General features: G+C 41.5%; 1 protein-coding gene across 6 annotated transcripts in view; it reads left to right on the top strand.

The window, feature by feature from the left end:
• Positions 1–20,115, top strand: part of ATXN10 (ataxin 10) — a 174,567-nt gene that overhangs the window by 5,684 nt on the left and 148,768 nt on the right. For 3 of the 6 annotated variants that reach the window (XM_035273329.3, XM_035273316.3, XM_035273310.3), the window contains exons 2-4: positions 8,227–8,376; positions 10,971–11,162; positions 14,510–14,592. In XM_035273329.3, the coding sequence (XP_035129220.3) occupies positions 8,227–8,376; positions 10,971–11,162; positions 14,510–14,592 (425 nt within the window). The remainder of the gene's footprint in view (positions 1–8,226; positions 8,377–10,970; positions 11,163–14,509; positions 14,593–20,115) is intronic. The other 3 variants (XM_035273342.3, XM_035273336.3, XM_035273323.3) reach the window with 1 other exon arrangement.

Below are 20,115 nucleotides of genomic sequence, written 5' to 3'. Positions count from 1 at the left end.
GAATTATTTCACTTCCTTTTGAAAGTGGTTTCTGACCTTCAGGTGCCTTTGCCCTGTGTTCCCGTAGCATTCTGTGCTTACCTCTTTCGAATAACTTAACATAGAGTATTACGGTCACTTAATTACCTACCAGTCTCACTAGCGTGAGAGCAGCCTGAAGACAGGATTCTTACTAACCTCTGTTTTTAGTACTGCTTTCAGACCTAGCACGTAATGAGCATTCAATAGTATTTTTATTATTTTAACACCTAATTTTCTTGAGCCATGAGAGAGAAAAGGAGAGCATAGAAGAAAGACTTTAATTAGGAAGGGACAGTAAAGGTTAAATATGACAGATGACTGAGTTCAAGGGGTAAAAAAATGACTTGGTGTTGTTACTTGCTTCTATAAATATGTTGACTAACCTTCATAAAGAAAGTGAATAGATTAAGCACTTTTGAGGTCAGCGTACCACAGAGGTAAAAAATAAACCTATCCATCTGTGTATACACACTCATATGGGTTTCCCCCAGACATTACTGAGCCTCCGGCCAGCAAGTGTCTGACTGCACCGAAACACACAAAAACCTAAAAAACAAAACCCACACGAGTCATCAGCTTGGCTGAGGATGCCATATGGCGTTTTGACTCAACCATGATTCAGCTCAACTTTGTTGAGAGAGAACATCAATTAAGTTACACTATAAAAAGCACATTTTAGAGTGTGATGGCAATTTCCTTTATTTTTACCTATGCCCTGAGCTGAAATACTACATGGAATTATTTGGTAAGGTGTTCTGACTCAGATTCAAAATACAGAAGTGGTCAGTGTAAGCCACCTCTTACATTCAATTATCTTAAATTCATGAAGAAGACAGGAAAGAGTTTGAGCCAGCCAATGAAAACAAGTAAGGTTAGGATTGTGACCACCAGTACCCTCAGAGCAGTTTCTCAACTCTTTCATTCTTCCAGTCTTTCGTAGTGGTCACTGGTCACTGGACTGTGAGCCAGGACACGGCGAAGCAAAGGAACTGTGGGACTACCACTAGGCTGAGCTGGGCCCTCTGATGGCCACAAGCTTAGAGAAGTTATATAAGATTAGCAGGATGATCCATAAGTGAGGGATGCTCTCTCATTATAGCTATTGGGGAGTTTGCGTGCTGCTTAGAACAGTGCTTGGCACCTAATAGACACAGTTGAAAGTGCTGTCGTTGTTGGTGTCATTGTCATCATCATCAATGAGCATATTATAAAACTGTCCAAAAACATTTAAAAAGACTTAAATGGTAAGAAACAACTTTGTATTATAGGAAGCCTCAAAGACATCAATACTTCCCAAATTGATCTATGATCAATACCATTCAAAATAAAATTGCAGCAGTGTTTTTGCTAGAAATTCACAAATGGGTTTTTTAAGTTATTTGAGAAACTCCTAAACTTTCTCGTACTCTCTGAACTCTCATCCCTTTAAGGGTTGGTTTGTTTTTGAGATAGAATCTCACTGTGTCACCCCGGCTGGAGGGCAGAGTGTAGTGGTGCTGTCACAATGCCACCATGCCCTGCTAATTACATTTTTTTTGTACAGTTTAGGTCTCACTGTGTTTCCCAGGCTGGTCTTGAACTCCTGGGCCCAAGTGATTCTCTTGTCTCAGCCTCCCATAGTGTTGGGATTATAGGTGGGAGCCACTGTGCCTGGCACCCTTTAAGGTTTTTTATGTGAGTCCTTTTCTGACTCCCCAGTTCTTAAGATTCTTCTTTGTGCCCTCAGCAAAATTCCCTGTATCCTGAACTCTTCTGTAAACACCCATTTTCATCTTCTTGATCTAAATGACATATGGCTCACTTCTGAGGAACACGCCTTTCCCAGAGTTCTTGAAAGTGGGAGACTGTTTTCTCTCCTGCACGCAGTATTCTGCTTGGCTCAGAGGTGTGGTAGTTCTCCTTGTCATTGCTGCTTTCAGACCTTTTTCCTCCACAGACCCCTCCAGCGCTTAATCTCCTGACGTCAGAGTATCACTGGTTTAATCACTTTGGTAGTAAAGGAGACCTGTGCGTCAGTCTACCTCATTCCTTGAAGAGTTTAGCTCTGGTTCACTTCTTTTCACTCTGTTACGTCTCCTGTCTTAAACCTTGGTTACTTCATTATTTATGTAGATTATCCTGGCCTCGAACTGCTTTGACTTTCTCTCCCTCAGTTAGCCGGACCTTCATCCCGTCTCAGCCACATATCGCCATACCTCGCTTAGGCCTTACCCGTAACCATAGCCACCTTTCCCCACAGTTTCAAGAGTTCCACTCCCTGTTTTGTCTTCTCTTTAGGGCCCCTGCTTCTTCAGATTTTTTTTTTTTTTGAGACAGAGTTTCGCTCTGTAGCCCGGGCTGGAGTGCAGTGGTACGGTCTTGGCTCACTGCAACCCCTGCCTCCCAGGTTCAGGCAAGTCTCCTGCCTCAGCTTCCCATGTAGCTGGGATCATGGGTGTGCGCCACCACACCCAGCTAATTTTTTATTTTTCATAGAGACAGGGTTTCACCATGTTGGCCAGGCTGGTCTCAAACTCCTGACCTCTGGTGATCCACTTGCCTCAGCCTCCCAGAGTTCTGGGATTACAGGTGTGAGCCACCGCGCCTGGCTGGCTCCATCAAGTCTTTAACCTCACCAGGACCTCCAGTGTTCTGACCCTTCTTCCTGTTTACTACCTCTTTCGTTCTTCATTCCCCTTCTTCATGTTCACATTGCTGTCTTGATCTGGCTCAGATCCATGGATGAGTAATGAGAGCATTTGCTTGTGTACATCCTCAACTCCCCTGCCTCTTCTCTGAACTTTGTTAAGCTTGCCTGGTAAAACTCCAGCTCTGCTTAAATCCAACTTTCTGTTTCCTTCGTGCCAGTACCCAAATAGCTGTAGAAGGCGAGAGAAAAGCATACAGCCACGCAGACTGTCTCACTTTAAATTGCTGATCACTAACTAAGGTGGCCCTTACTGCGACCTGTCCGTCGTGCTGTTTTCCCTAGTCCCTTGACTCTCCTGCCCACCTAGTCAGGTATTTCATGTCCCATTCTCTTCAAACCTCCATCCCCTCTCACCCTCTCTCTCAGCTTTCTGTTTACTGAGAAAATAGGAGTAACTGGATGATAATTTCCAGGGACTCTTGTCACCCTCTCTGCCCACCTACTTGTATCTGTGCCATCATCTGCCTTTGCTTCTGTTCCTGTGGATGAGTGGTCTTGCTCTGAATGTGCATTCCCCATAGGTTTGCACTAAATTCCACTCGCTTTTGCACGCAGCTCCAGCAGCCTTCTTTTCTCTTCCTTTTAAAAAATCATCAATTTTACCCTTTCTATGGGATTGCACTCATCAATTTATAGATGTACTGTTAATTTTTCCCATCCTAAGAAAAATCTCTCCCTCCGTTTCCCTTAGTGATAATCCTTCCCAGATCTCAGAACTCCGTCCTCAGGCATCTTCTCTTTTCTGCCTGTGTTTACTCTCACAGTATTCTCACTCAGTCTTGTAGCTTTAATAACTTAGTTTGCTGGTGACTAACATTTTTCTCTAGCTGGACTTTTTTTTTTTTTAGACAAGGTCTTGCTCCGTCACCCAGGCTGGAGTGCAGTGGCACAATCATCACCCACTACAGCCTTGACCTCCTAGGCTCGAGCAGTTTTCCTGCCCCAGCCACCCTTGCAGCCGGAACTACAGGCACGCACCACCACACTCGACTAATTTTTAAAATTTTTTTGTAGAGACGGGGTCTTACCATGTTGCCCAGGCTGGTCTTGAACTTCGGGGCTCAAGTGATCCTCCTGCCTCGGCCTCCCAAAGTGCTGGGTTTACAGGCGTGAGCCACCGCGCCTGGCTTAGCGAGACTTTTCTCCCAAATGCTAGGCTTGTTTACTCACCCGACTACCTCACGTTCTTCTTGTATTTCTCATCCTCTCATCCACCAGATCTCCTCAGATTAGGCTTTGTCTCTGTAAACAATCAATACATCTTTCAATTTATGTCTCAGGCTGAAGTTCTGGGGTCATCCTTCACTCCCCTTTTTTAGACATCCTTCATAAAAATTCAGCATGAAGTCCTATTGGCTCTATCTTTAGAATATCCAGAATCTGATTTCTATTTACCATACCTGCTGCTTTCCCTCTGCTCTAAAAACAGCCTCCTAACTGGTCTCCTGCTGTTTTCTCTTTTCTCTTTAAGATTGATTCTTTGCAGAGTAGCCAAAGGGATCCTTTTAACATGTAAGTCAGATGCTGTCACCCCCTCTGCTCAGAACCTTCTATGGGCCTGGCGCGGTGACTCACACCTGTAATCCCAGCACTTTGGGAGACCGAGGCAGGCTGATCCCTTGAGGCCAGTAGTTTGAGAGCAGCCTGACCAAAATGGTGAAAACCCATCTCTACTAAAAATACAACAATTTGCTGGGCATGGTGGCACATGCCTGTAATCTCAGCTACTTGGGAGGCTGAGGCAGGAGAATTGCTTGAACCTGTGAGGCAGAGGTTGCAGTGAGCTGAGATCCTACTACTGTACTCCATCCTGGGCTACAGAGCAAGACTGTCTCAAAAGGTGAGAAAAAGAACCTTCCATGGTTTCACACCGGGCTAAAAGCCAGCGTCCTTCCACGGCCTCCTTCGCCTGTGCTGGGGGCTCCGTCTTCTTTCTCTGAATGGCACTCCTCTTCTGTTCTCTCACTGGGGTTCATCCAGGCCAGCCCTGAACTCCCTGTGGCATGCTGTGTATGCTTTTGCCTCTAGTCCAAGCTCTTCTCCCAGGAAGATGCATAGTTGGCTCCCTTACCTTTGGATCTGTGCATAAGTAATACTTTTAAAATACAGTTTATCCCTGGTGGTCTAGTGGTTAGGAAAAAAGGAAAAAAACAGGGTTAAAAATGTCTTATATACAGCATCTTTCTCTAAGAATATGAAGACATTCTCCATGTGCTTTCTTCCAAAGCCTTGCAATTTTGTCTTTCATATATTCCGAAATCCATCTGGTGTTACTTTCTGGGTAGTTGTAAGTAAACATCCAATTCAGTTTTTTTCCTTATAGATTAACAGTTGTTACAGCACCTCTTAGAACACAGTCATCTTCCCCAGGAGGTCTTGAGTGCTATTGATAAATGCCATGTATCAAGTTACCACGTATGCACAGTTCTGTCCTTGGACGCTCCGTTCCGTTCCAGTGGTTGATTTTCTGTCTCTGAGCTAATTTCACCTTTTCTTAGCTTCTCTTTCTTTCTTTTCATGTATTTTTAGAGACAATGTCTCGCTCTGTCACCCATGCCAGAGTGCAGTGTTGTGATTGTAGCTCACTGTAGCCCTGATTCAAGCGATCCTCCTGCGTCAGGCTCTCGAGTAGCTGGGACTATGAGTCACAGACCACTAAGCTCAGCTAATTAAAACAAGTTTTTTTTTTTTGTAGAGGTGGGGTCTTGCTATGTTAGGCAGGTCTCGAACTCCTGGCTTCTGCCTCCCAAAGCACTGGGATTATAGGCATGAACCACTGCGCCTGGCCTTCATACTTCCTTTCATTTAACACAGTGCATTTGTTCTGATGAGAGATGGATTTTGAATGTGATGAGGACAGTGGGAAAGAGGAAGCATGTGGTTTTTGGGGAGTGGGGAGAGGACTGGTATGTTTGGAACCCTTTAAAGCAGGGGTTGCCAAACCATGGCCAGATCTGGCCCACCACCTGTTTTTTTTATGACCCGTGGGGAGTTAAGAATGGTTTTTTATGTTTTTAAATGGTTGGGGAGATAATAAAATTTCATGACACATGACAATTATATGAATTTTAAATTTTGGTTTCCACAAACAGAGTTTCATTAGAACCCAGCCATGTTCACTTGTTGAGGTGCTACCTATGGCTGCTTTTGTGCACCAGGGAATTGAGAGTGTGGCAGGGACTGCTGGCTATCAAAGCTTGAAATATTCACTCTCTGACCCTTTACAGAATAAGTTTGTGACCCTGCAAAATGGATTGATCTGGGTTGTCAGGAACCGCTTCAGAATCCTGGATGTGACAGAAGAGGAGAGAAGAGTATAAAAAGAAGTTTGCATTCAGTGCAGATTCCAAAATTCTGCCCTAGGCTGTTTGTGGCAGGAGATACAAATGTTTTTATTTTCTGTTTTTGTTCAGTCCTGTCCAGTCAAATCAGCAAGATTTATGGTTTTAAGTAAGAACCAGTGATTGTTATTTTAATCTCTGAACCTGTGTGTATTTTAATAGCTTTTCTCACTGGCAGTTGTTAAACTAAACCACATATGCCAGTTTTTAAGTAAATCTAAGGTATTAGAATAAATCTTTTAACAGGTAGGAAGGTGTTAGTTGTGGCATTACAATAAGTAGCATGTGGCTTTCTTTTTCAGTAGGCGGTCCCACCTGGTAATTTAACTGTAAGATGTGTATACATACAGTATATTAGACCTATCTAACCTGTTACATATAATCACGGGTAGTTTTCTCTGAATTTTTCTCAAATAGGACTTGCCAAGATTAAACCCTACAGATCTGTTCAGACTTGAAGGAAATGAAATTCTATCTTTTGTATAATTCAAAGGATTTTTTTGGTTCTGTAATGTAACATTTCATCCCTACATTGTCTTCAGGGTATGCACTCCTTTCTGATAGGAATGTCTAACGGTTGGATTTTAATTGTCCTTGTAAGTACTTTCTGTCTTCTGTGAATGCAGGAGCTAAGCCGAGTATTTTTTGTCAGTTTGGTTAAAGCAGAAGTGACAGCGGTTATTATTAATGACGTGTGTGGTACTGGAGTGCTGGGCTTTACTCTTTCGTTGTCCATCATCACACATTTCGCTGCACTGTCTCACAGTGAGCACGGACTTTGGCAGACAGGGCACTAGGACTGCTCCGGATCTGTAATGCCGAATAGTTTTCTCTCAAGGCTGTAGCAAGGCAAAAATGTATACAAGAGTTAAATACATTCATAGTATTTGCTGTTATTGAATAAAAGCTTTTTTGTCCTCATCTGCTGAAAGTTGTTAATATATTGTGTAAAACTATGGTGAAAGAAGCTATAGCTATTTATTGTATGACTCTAGAGGAACAGTTTTTACTGCCACCTTTTATAAAAGGAAACAGACATCTAAAACATGTTCTTTGTTCTTAAGATATTATTAAAATACAGTTAATTGGGTTACAACTCCTCCCAGACCTGCAAGCTTATCCACTGTATCATTTAAACGGGAAGGAGAAATTCAGTATTTGCTTAATAGCAATCATAAAATATCTACATAATATTCACATCTGCTTTCCGAGTTGAAGTTCTATGGATTTCTTAATGGGAAAGGGAGAGTTGAGCGGCTACCTCAGTCTCCCCTTCTTTCAGTTGCTGACTCAAAGAGCACTGATCTCGCTGCTCATGTCAGGCCTGATGCCTGGGTCTGAGCACAGGCTCAGTGAGTGCTTGGATTACGTAGCAAGGTGGTGATGGAGTCAGGGGCCACTGAGTGTGCGAACAGTCTCCTCACTGTTTAAAACTTGAACCAAGTCAGTTAGCGGGTGCCAGTTCTGGGCCCTAGAGATAGAGAAAAGAATAAAATATAGTCTCAATTTTTCAAGGACTTACAATCTAGCTGGGGAGATGGGATAAGTAAATATTATCTGATGTGGACAAGTTATTCCAGCCTTATGAACAGAGCTCCAGGGAGGCATAGAGGGAGTCTCTTTGTCTGGAAAAGAGGAGGAGTTTCACCAGGGCTGTGAGTTTTCTAAAGGTTTAAAAGGAGATGTAAGTTTCTCCCAGGCAGAGGATTGGGAGATTTAAAGACGACTTCTGCTGGTGGGATATGTTTGAGCAAAGACCAAAGATTGGCGGTACTGGGGTTTTCAGGAATCCATGGTGTACAACCTGGGGAGAGCATATGACAGTGATCACAGCCCCACATTAGTTTTCCTTTATACCACAGACATGAATTACTGTGTGCCAAATGAATGCTGTCATGATTACTCTTTAGTCGCTATTAATAGGTATTTGGATTTCAGGAATCTTTTAGTTGGCCTTAGCTCAGTTAAATGCTTTTCCTTTGGTTAAAATTATTGTAAAGGCGTGGTGCATATATAACAAATTCACACGTAGCATTGGGAATTATTCACAACATAATTCATGAACTTAGTATTTATTCTGTGGTCAGGGTATCATTTTTCCAGTTTTCTTTAAGAATATTGGAAGTAAATATTGGAATATTTATTTAAGAATTTCTTTTCTTCTATCCTGTTTAGTCTGCACCATAGCTTGATTCCAAAGCTTTTGCTGTGCGAGATACCAATTTTGAGTAAAGCAGATGTTAAGATAGCAAGGAATGACTTCAGGGAAGACCGCTCACAGGGGAAAGGTGGTGCCCACGTGAGAGGCAGATGGCAAAGGATCAGGTGAGAGAGAATTCTCACTGCTTTGCTACAGCTGTAAATACACATTTCTTAGTCATCTTAGTAGGAAAAGAGGCGTTATTGAAGTTTATTCCATTGCAGAGCTCTACTTTTATTTGACTATAACTAATACATGGGTTCAAAACTGCATGCAGATGGGGCAGGTAGAGGTGAGTAGATTGGTTGTTGTCCCAGAAATTGTGATCAGCCTTAGCATTCTTCACAATGTTGTAAACTCCTGGGTATTTTCTTAAGCTTATTGCTGTCTACAATATATTTAGTACTTTTTAAAGCCACCTGAAGAGTGTTAGTGACTTGGCTGGGTGTGGTGGCTCACGCCTGTAATCCCAGCACTTTCGGAGGCTGAGGCGGGCAAATCACGAGGTCAAGAGATCAAGACCATCCTGGCCAACAGGATGAAACCCTATCTCTACTAAAAATACAAAAAAAAAAAAAAAAAATCAGCTGGGGGTGGTAGCATGCACTTGTAGTCCCAGCTACTTGGGAGGCTGAGGCAGGAGAATTGCTTGAACTTGGGAGGCAGAGATTGCAGTGAGCTGAGATTGGGACATTGCACTCCAGCCTGGCAACACAGCAAGACTCCATCTCAAAAAAAAAAAAAAAAAAAAAAAAAATAGGGTTAGTGAATATTCTTCTTATGGCAATATTGTCACTAAAAATGGTTTATATACTTGTTTCATACAGTTTATTTAGGCAAGATCAGTGCTGTGCCCTTTAACTTTTTTTTTTTTTGAGATGGAGTTTCACTCTTGTTACCCAGGCTGGAGTGCAATGGCGTGATCTCAGCTCACCGCAACCTCCGCCTCCCGGGTTCAGGCAATTCTCCTGCCTCAGCTTCCCAAGTAGCTGGGATTACAGGCACGCGCCACCATGCCCAGCTAATTTTTTGTATTTTTAGTAGAGACGGGGTTTCACCATGTTGACCAGGATGGTCTCGATCTCTTGACCTCGTGAGCCACCGCGCCCGGCCTCCCAAAGTGCTGGGATTACAGGCGTGAGCCACCGTGCCCGGCCTGAATTTTTATTTTTCAATTTAGTCACGTCACTCAGTTGTCGAGACGCTGAGTCACTTTCATCGTCTACACTCAGAGGGCTGACTGGGGGGAGATATAGACAAATTATTTTGTGTGCGGTTTCCCAGTTTTTAATTAATTTATACTCTGCCTCTTTCCAAAACTGAATTTAAGATGCTTTAAAAAATAAATACAATGAGAAAAAGATAAGGGAGGAAATTAGGGAGAGTGGAAAAACCAGATAGAAAAAGTAAGGATTCATATTGTTGTTAAACATGGTCATAAATTTGACTCCAGACTTAAGAAAGGCCCGGACAGAGAGAAAACCTAATGAATGATGTGAGTTCTGTTGTCTCTTCGTAAGATAAACACCCACATCACTTGGTGTATAAGAAGTCGTGGTACTGAAGTTCAGGGAGAGAAGTGTTTCTTCTGGCCCTAGAAAAGGGGCCTCCATAGGTATCTCCTGCAGCAACTGGGCAGCTCAGTGTCCGAATTCCAAATGAGCATGTGGCTCCCTGCTGGTCTGGCTCAGTCCAAGGGCGAAATACCTTTCTCAGAGAAACAGCACGGTGATTCTACAGTGAGAGCAAAAGCAGAAAATTCATATGGTCCGAATCATTTGGGAGAATCACTTAAATTGTCCAATGTAACAATTTTCCTTCTAACATTAAAACAGATTGCTGTTTCTTTAGGAGATTTATGGAATGAGGAAGTTGGCTTGCATTTAGGTGCCATGTTGCACAAAAAATTCTTATCTTCAGAGCTCTGGAATGATAGCCAGTGCAGGCAGTACTCCTGGCATGAGAGGCATGCAGAGACTACGATGCCCACAGGGAACAGCCACGGGCTCCTCTTTCTCCCTGGGCATACATTCTTGCTGGAAGAATGGGCACACTTTACATTCTCCCTCCCTCTTTCCCTCCCTCCTTTCTCTCCCATCTGTGTCGCTGACTGTATAGAAGTCGGGTGTGTGTGTGTTGTCAGCCTCACAGTGTCTACAGAGTAGATAGTATCCTTGTCCTATAGGAATATTGTCTTACAACTGAACTTTGGTACATATTGGGTGACAGAGGACCAGACTATATTCTCTGTCTAGAACATTAAATATAGATACTCTGTTCTGATTAAGGGCAGATCCATAAGCACGAGCAGTCACCGGAACTGGGACTTGGGTTGTCATGGGTGGTGACATGACACTGCAGGCCAGAGTGCCTCAGTTGGCTTTGTGGCTCTGCCAGTTATCGGCTGAGTGATTTGGGCATGTTACTCACTGTCTCTACTTCACTTACCTTTTCTGTAACATGGAGAGGACGGTGTTGGCTTCTTAGGCTGTTGCAAAGACTGAATGAGAAAATACATGAAAAGGGACAAGAACAGTGCCTGGATGCATAGTAAGTGCTCTGTATATGCAGATCTTTTATTTGGGGTTGTAAGTTAAGGAGCTAGATCAGATAAGCATGGTCCCTCTCCCTGCAATAGTAGATGAAAGCAGCTTTCTGAACAGGACATTTGGAAATTATAGTCTTTTTTCTGATTTGTAACAATTTTATCCTTTTTCAGAGAAACAGCACCCAGGACTATCTTCCAGAGAGTTCTGGATATCCTAAAGAAATCCTCTCATGCTGTTGAGCTTGCCTGCAGAGATCCATCCCAAGCAGAAAATCTGGCTTCCAGCCTGCAGTTAATAACAGAGTGCTTCAGGTGTCTTCGAAATGCTTGCATAGAGTGTTCTGTGAACCAAAATTCAATCAGGTAGTATTCCTTGTAGTTTTGTACCTTTGATTCTGTTTCTTTGTATATGTGCATACTGGTTCTCTCATTTGGCTTATCTGTTAGAAATTGTTTTGGGCTGGGCGAGGTGGCTCATGCCTATAATCCCAGCATTTTGGGAGGCTGAGGCAGGAGGATTGCTTGAGTCTAGGAGTTCAAGATTAGCGTGGGCATCATGGCAACACCCTGTCTCTACAAAAACAAAACCACAAAAAATTAGCCGGACATGGTGGTGTGCACCTGTAGTTCCAGCTACTTGGGAGGCTGAGATGGGAGAATTGCTTGAGCCTGAGAGAGACAGAGGTTGCAGTAAGCTGAGATTATGCCATTGCTGCAACCTGGACCACATTGTGAGACTCTGTCTCAGGGAAAAACAAAACAACAACAACAACAAAAGCAACAAAATAAGTTGTTGTTTTGACATTTTAGTATCAAACACTGTTATTGCAGGATTATCCTTTACATCTGCAGGAAATGAGAACAGATGTAAACTGATGAAAACTAGTAGAAAAAGTTGTTTATTAAAACTACAAGGAAGTTAAACTTTCAAACAGAACCGAGAAGTGAACATCCTAACATACTGAATTTTTAAAAAAGAAACTTAAAGTCCACTATGTCTAACAAGAAGTCCGTTACAGGTCCTGCCATTGGAGTCTCTTCATCTAGTATATAATGGGACAGCATGTAATAGCGTCTGTTTAACAGTAGGGGCTAGATTTCTTATTTGTATTTATGTTTTAAGGTATTTGGTTCTTTATAGTGTTTTGAAGCTGATTTTGAGTCTGTTCCTAGATTTTACTTGCTTAAGTTTACGTGCAGTCCTTGACCTCAGGTCGTAAATATTTTAATTACTTTCAATGTTTTAATTTGTTCCTCATCTTTGAACAAGAAGCATATTTTGTAAATGTACAGGATGACCTGTCTTTCCTAAAGATTGTGTAAAGTTTCAAGCTATGCTTCCTCTTACTTTATGATGTGCACATTTTTAAAAGTAGTTAAAACAGGAGTAGGTGAGCTGAGCTGTCCAGTGCTGTTCTTTGCTTTTACATGTTGCTCTCTCCTCCCAGAACCCAGAATCTTTCTTGTTTGATTTTATGGAATCTGCTTTTTATTAAAAATTTTTAGTTGAAGTCAGAAGTCACAAACAGGATGCTCACTTTCTTTCCTGGAATTGAATGTGGACAGAGCCTCCAGGCTTCCCTGTCACCGCTGTGACGGGTGAGATTGGGCTGGTCCGGAAGCCATTTGAGGGACTCCCTTTGCTTAGACACATATACCCGAGGCTTTCATATGATTAATGAGATTTTTAAGATGAAAGGAGAGGGGGTAAAAAGTGAGTCATGTCACTTCAGTACTGAACCAGACCTGCCATCCATTTGCAGATACATGGATAGAAACAATAATAATCTTGATAATAATAGTCAGCCTTCTAAAACATAACTAGTTATAAGCTAGAAGTATTTGGCCAGAAGGCTAGTTTCTTCTGTCCTTTTCCAGTCAGGAGATGCTGTAGTGTGATGGGGAGGGAAAGGGGAGCCTTAGAACTAGCTTTTGACTGTGGCTGTAGGGTATACCTTTGTGCCTGGCTAACCTTGGGGAAGGGAGCAAGTGTTTGGTGAGCCTGCTGCCTTCGGCATCGGGCTTTTTCTCAAGTGCTTTACTTGTAGAATCTTCTTTAATTCTTAGAGAAAACTCGAGAAATTTTTCCATTTTTACAAAAGAAAAAACTGCAACTTGGAGAGGTTAAATAACTTGTCTGAGAGTCACTTGTTAAGTGAGAGAGACTGGGAACCTTCTCTCCATATCCAGACATCTCACTCTAAAGCTTAATAAGCTCAAAAGCAGTCTGCCCTCACTGTCCTGAGCTTAATAAGCTCAAAAGCAGTCTGCCCTCACTGTCCTGAGCTTAATAAGCTCAAAAGCAGTCTGCACTTGCTGTCCTGCGCCTTACACACTGGACCTGTTGTGGATGACTGCTCCATCCTTACATGGCCACGTGACCCTGGACAGGTGTCTTCCTGAATATCAGTTTTCTCCTCTGTAAAACTGGGTAAGCAATATCTTCCAAACAGGCTGGTTATGGGATGCAAATGAGATTACTTACGTAAATGCCTAATGCACATAGTGTGCTCAGTAAAGATTAAATGTTTCTGCCTCTGCCTTAGGGATGAATAGATAATACAAGTTTATGTTAATACCACTTTCTTTCAAAGCAGTCAATTTTTATTTTCAGTTTTGAGTAATATGTGCAAACTATAAAAATTCAAACATTACAAAAATAAATACTCTGGCAAATAAGTTATTAGTGATCTTTTGGTAGGGCCAGCAAAGCAAGGACTGTGTTGTTTGTGATAATATCTTTTTATTGCATGCAACTTATAGTTGGGCAGAAATGAAAATGAACATAAAGGGTGTTAGTTTTTCTGCCTCTTCCCTTCTAGGATTGTATTATTATTCACTATTAATTTTTAAAAGAAAATTTCAACCATTTAGGGCAGCAGTTTTCAGAATGTAATTTTCTAGTTAGAAATACAACAAAGAGGCTGGGTGCAGTGGCTCACACCTATAATCCCAGCACTTTGGGAGGCCAAGGTGGGTGGATCACAAGGTCAGGAGTTCGAGACCAACCTGACGAACATGGTGAAACCCCATCTCTAAAAACACAAAAATTAGCCGGGCATGGTGGTGCGCACCTGTAATCCAAGCTGCTCAGGAGGCGGAGGCACAAGAATCACTTGAACCTGGGAGGCGGAGGTTGCAGTGAACCAAGATAATGCCACTGCACTCTAGCCTGGGCAACAGAGTGAGATTCCATCTCAAAAAAAAAAAAAAAAAAAAGAAAGAAATACAACAAAGTTTCTAGTAAAGACTTTGTGGCCAAGCTTAACTAAGGCCAGTATTTCTGAGCCAGTCAGACTGCAACAAGTACATATTTTTCTGATGTTTTAAGTTGTTAAGGAGTTAATCAAAAGGTGTGATGCTATTAAGGCCTAGATCTTTCTGCATCTTTTGCACGTTGTGTGGACTGGGATTGTTTTTGCCAAGAATGCATGGTATGGGGAATACTACAATAAAGCAAAGAATCTGAGTCATGGGAAACTGCAGGAAGTGCTTAAAGAAAACTGTTGAAAACAGTTGGCTTTGCACGTAAATATAACCCTACTGATAGGATCGCTGTATTTTCCTGTAAAGGGCCAGATGATAAATAATTTAGGCTTTGTAATCTGTCAGATTTCTCAGCTCTACCATGATAGTGCAAAAACAGCCATAGACAATATATGAATGAATGAACATGTCTAATTTTGTCTTTTTTTAAAAACCTGATTTAGGAACTTGGATACAATTGGTGTTGCTGTTGATTTGATTCTTCTGTTTCGTGAACTGCGAGTGGAACAGGAATCTCTGTTGACAGGTAGCATGCAATATAATTCATGGATCATTTATATCTTTATAAAGGGTTCAAAACCAGCACTTTGAGTATTAACAGCATTCATTGAAGCACATGTTGTCTATTTCATGAGCTCAGGAAACTTTAATATTAAAGAATTGTAAAGTTGTAGCAACTTCCCTTCCTGAATGGCTGAATTTTGTTCCTTCCACATTTTATGTTGAAATCTGTCTGTTCTGGTTGCTGTAACAAAATGCCTTAGGCTGGGGAGTTTATAAACAACAGACATTTATTGCTCACAGTTCTGGAGGCTGGAAAGTCCAAGATTAAGGTGCCAGCAGATTGGGTGTCTTGTGGGGCTGCTCTCTCCTCCACAGACTGCTGCTTCCTGTGGTGGAAGGTGGAAGGCGGAAGGCACAAACAAGCTCCTTGGGCCCCTTTTATTAGGGCACTAATCCCGTTCACAAGGGCTCCGCCATTATGACCTAGTCACTTCCCAAAGGCCCCATCTTATACTAGCATGTTGGAGATTAGATTTCAGCATATGAATTTTGGAGGGGCACAGATACTCAGATCATAGTGTGGTCCTAACCCCCAGTACCCAGAATGTGACTGTTTTTGGAGGTAGGATCTTTAAAGAGGTAGTTAAGGTAAAATGAGGGTATATGACTAGTGTCCTTATAGGAAGAGGAAATTAGGACATGGCCATGCACAGAGTAAAGATCATGTAAAGACACAGGGAGAAGACGGCCGTTCACAGGCCAAGGAGAGACAGCTCAGAAGAAATCAGCCCTGTTGATACCTCGATGTCGGACCTCCAGCTGCCACAACTGTATACGAATAAATGTCTGTTGTTTAAGCCGCCCAGTCTCTGGTAAGACTAATAGGCCATCTTTTAATATTTATGAATGTGGCAGGCCCAGGCCCTCGTCTAGATTTTGGGTGTGATCTGAACAGTGACCAAAACTGACAAAAAAAATCTCTGCCCTTAGCGATCTCACATTCCATTGAGGGGAGCCACTTGTTAAGTGTCTAAGTCAAGTATCTAGTGTGATGAAAAGGGAACTTGGCTCTGATTGTTAACGGTTGTTGACTTGGGATTAAGAGAAACACCAAGCTTCTTTTGACTCACTGGTAGAATGGTTTTGGTCTTTGCTGTTCTAGCATCAACACCTTTCCTTTGAACAGGGTTATTATCTTTACATAATGTTTTGAAAAAAACATAGATTTTTAATATATGATCCCTTTGTCCCAGGAATTGAAATACTCTATGGGTAAACCTAAATTATTTGATAATAAAATCTTAATGTAGGCTGGGTGTTGAGGCTCACACCTGTAATCCTAGCACTTTGAGAGGCCAAGGCGGGGAGATTGCTTGAGCTCAGGGGTTCAAGACCAGCCTGGGCAGCCTGGTGAAACCCTGTCTCTAAAAAAATACAAAGACCAGGCATGGTGGCTCATGCCTGTAATCCCAGCGCTTTGGGAGGCCAAGGTGGGCAGATCACTTGAGGTCAGGAGTTCTAGACCAGCCTGGTCCACATGGTGAAACCCCTTCTCTACTACAGATACAAAAATTAGCGGGGGATGGTGTTGCATGCTTGGAATCCCAGCTACTCAGGAGGCTGAGGCAGAAGAATTGCTTGAACCCAGGAGGCAGAGGTTGCAGTGACCCCGAGATCATGCTGTTGCACTCCAGCCTGGGTGACAAGAGCAAGACCCTGTCTCAAATATATAAATAAATAAAATTTTAATGTAAATGTCCAGCTGGATAAGTTAGATGTACTAGATCATAGGTTAAATTTTGTTGTTGCTGTAATAATAACTTTACCTTATAATTTAATGAATATATCCTTTAAATGAGAAATCGCCAGTTGCATTTAAAATATGATTTGATTTACAACTTGTTTTATATACAGTTTCAATGCCTGTACTTTGCATATAACATGAGGCATATTCCTATTGACGTTAATATGTGTGCTTCTTTTGGTAGATAGAGAAGAACTAGAGGTGATGGTCTTTTTTCACAGGTGAAATAGGTTAAATTAGCGTGTTAGAGGCACTGCCTGGCTTGGTTTAATTTCTGTGATTTCTTAGTGTTTTCATTTTAAACTCAATTTGCTAAAAATTTTTGGATCTTGCTATTTGATTTTGAAGCCTTCCTTTGGGAAATGGTAATGAAAATTAATTACATCGTTTAGGAATTTACACACAAAATATATCTGCAAGTGTTTTTGAGCATCAGTAATTTAAAAAATATTCTCAAGAAATTTAAAGGATGTAGGATTTAGCTGTGAAATGTTTTTGTGATACTATATATTTAAAGATAACTTCCATAGTTCCATTTTATAATGAAATGGAAGCATGAGTACTCAGAATTGGGGAACTATAAATTAGCAGTAAAGTCTGTGTTTCACCGTGTCACTTGGGAGGGCAGCTATTTTGAGATCTCTGTGTGGTATGGTAACTCGGTAAGTTCAGAGTGTGCTGTGTCTTACAACTGGTAGTCCTGATGGGGCAGGCAGTGTGGCACTCCAGAGCTGAAGCACTGTGGTGGGCAGAAGGAGGCTTCTCTTTGAATGATACGTGCTAAATAAAGAAGCAAAGGGGAAGTGCTGTTCAAATGCTGTGGTTAAGTAACTATTAGAGGGGAGCCAGCCCCTCCAACGTGTACTGTATTTCAGTGCCACTTGCCTACGCAGAAGCTTTTCTCCTGAAATTATGCCCTTGCTCTCAGGCAGCCTCTTTTTTTCCTCTTTACTCCGTCATTTTCATCAGCATGTAATATGCTCTCCTGTTTTTCATTTAAAAATACTTTCTTTTGACTCCATGACCCCCTCAGTCCATTATCTCATTTTTCTGCTCTATCCCAAATGTGCTTCAAAAGATTTAGTTTTTACGATAATATGGTAGAAGATTGCTTCATCCTTTCTTCACGGGATTAATTTTCACTGAAGCAGGTAGATGACCTAAGAAAAAATTTAAAGGAGCAGGTGTCTGAAACTGCTTTTATGAACCAGTTTGTCATTCAGGAATAAATGGATAGTTTGGTTGTTGGCTTGGCTATTTATTCACTCATATTCACTAGTCAGGGTAGATTCTTACAGATTCGTTACATGTTAGGTGTGTTAAGAGTTGTTCTTAATTTAGGTAATTGCTTTTGTATGAGTTTGATTATTTCATATTGATGTGAGATTCACATAACATTAACCATTTTAAAGTAAATAATCAAATGGCATTTAGTACATCCACAGTGTTGTACAACTACCCATCTCGACCTAATTAAAAATATTATCATCCTAAAAGGATACCCTGTTTTCATTGAGCAGTTGCTTTCTTTCTATCTCCCTGTAGCCCCTGGCAACCACCATTTTGCATTCTGTCTCTGGATATTTTGTATAAACGGAATCGTAGAATTAATTATGTGACATTTGGTGTCTGACTCCTTTCACTTAGCATAATGTTTTTGAGGTTCGTCCACCTTGTAGCATGTATCATGACTTCGTCCCTGTTTATGAGAGAATAGTACTCCTCATATCATCCCTAGTATCTCCAAGTATTCATCGTCTGTTGCACATTTAGGTTGTTTCCACTTCTGGCTATCATGAGTGTCAGTGCCCCTGTGAACATGCTGGGACATGTATTTGTTTTTCCGTTTTTAATTCTTTTGGGTGTGTGCCTAGGAATAAAATTGCCGGGTCAGATGGTCACTCTGTGCTTAGCGTTTGAGGAGCCGCCAGACGGTTTCGTAGCAGCGGAGTCCTGGTCCTCTTCACCGACACTGTGTGCTTGTTCCCATTTCTTGCATCCTCGCTACTCTCTCAGGATGGTAGTCCTCCTGGTGGGTGTGAAGTGGGGGTACTTCATTGTGGTTTTGATTTGCATTTTCCAAATGCTCAAGTAGTTCTTGGCCATTTGTAAATAGTCTTTGGAGAAATGCCTACATGAGTCCTTCGTCCAGTTTTTAATTGGGCTGTTTGTCTCTCTTTCTTGTGGAGTTGTAAACATTTTTTATACTTGGAGATACTAGGGATGATACTGAATCTATGGATCAGTTTGGGAAGAATTGCTGTCTTAACACTATAGAGTTTTCAAGTTCATGAATATGGAGCATCTCTACATTTATTCAGGCCTTTTTACATTTTTCAGTTGTGTTACCGTTTAGGAGATGGCTTGTGTTTAGTGACAGATAGTATGGGAAGGATGTTACCAAGGCAAGAAGGAAAATGGAAAGGAAGTAATATTTCTCATCACCTTCTTGAAAAAGTCAGCTAGTGAAATGTCTGAATTTTAGTTGGAATTCAACAATGAAATTTGGATTCAACAGTGAAACTTAGAAAACATTTTATGATGTGTTAGTTCAAACTTAATACAAATAGTCTTTTAAAAAGTATCCTGGTTCCTAACAAAGCGCATATATTCTTTTGACTCTCTGTGAGAACTTTATTCTAGGTAGCTTTTTAGCAGGGTCTGCGTGCCAGTTTTTTGTTACCACACTTGAGGTAAGAACTGTAATTACATTGTCAAAATAATATTTAGAGTATTATTTTCAGGGAATAATTGCAGTGGTGTGACAAATATATTATGCTCATCAAATTTTTTGTAAACACAAGCATGAGTTATTTTAATAGAGTTATTGGTGTTGTTTTTGGCCTTTATTCTTTCTTAATCTGTAAAAATAATGTTTGGATTTTTGAGGGTCTTTGTAACATTTGCAGTATTTACATAAAGATCCATTGGTCAGCGTTTGGTAAGGTAAACTGTCATTTGCACCTGTCTGGAGATTTCTTTTCTTGTGTCTAGGACATCTTTAAGTCTTTCCCTTTTCAGAATTGTGTTCTGATCCTGAGCATTAAGCTTAGGTGCCTGATGATTTCTTGGGTCAGTTGGTTTTCAGAGCAACCTATGCTATTGGCTTTTTCTGCATATTAAGTTTTACATGGATGTGAGTGTTAATATTCTAAAATATTGAGTAGAATTTTTTTTTTTTTTTTTGAGACAGAGTCTCAGTCTGTCTCCCAGGCTGGAGTGCAGCGGCTCAGTCTTAGCTCACTGCAACCTCCGCTTCCCAGGTTCAAGCAGTTCTCCCTGTCTCAGCCTCCTGAATAGCTAGGATTACAGGTGCCCGCTACCATGCCTGGCTGATTTTTGTATTTTTAGTAGCAATGGGGTTTTACCATGTTGGCCAGGCTGGTCTCGAACTCCTGAACTTGCGATCTGCCCCCTACCCGTGTCTTCCCAAAGTGCTGGGATTACAGGTATGAGCCATCGTACCCAGCCAATAAGTTAGTTAATTTTGTATGCAGAGTATATTGTTTTGGTAAGGCATATTAATTTTTTTTTTTTTGAGATGGAGTCTTACTCTGTCACCCAGACTGGAGTGCAGTGCCATGATCTTGGCCCACAGCAACCTCTGCCTCCTGGGTTCAAGCAATTTCATGGCTGAGTAATTTTTTGTACTTTTAGTAGAGATGGGGTTTCGCCATATTGGCCAGGCTGGTCTCGAAATCCTGTCCTCAAATGATCCACCTGCCTCGGCCTCCCAAAGTG

This window comes from Callithrix jacchus, chromosome 1 (assembly GCF_049354715.1).
Source record: "Callithrix jacchus isolate 240 chromosome 1, calJac240_pri, whole genome shotgun sequence".
NCBI lineage: Eukaryota > Metazoa > Chordata > Mammalia > Primates > Cebidae > Callithrix > Callithrix jacchus.
The sequence above is the reverse complement of the archived record's forward strand: the minus strand, read 5'-3'. Positions and strand labels throughout refer to the sequence as shown.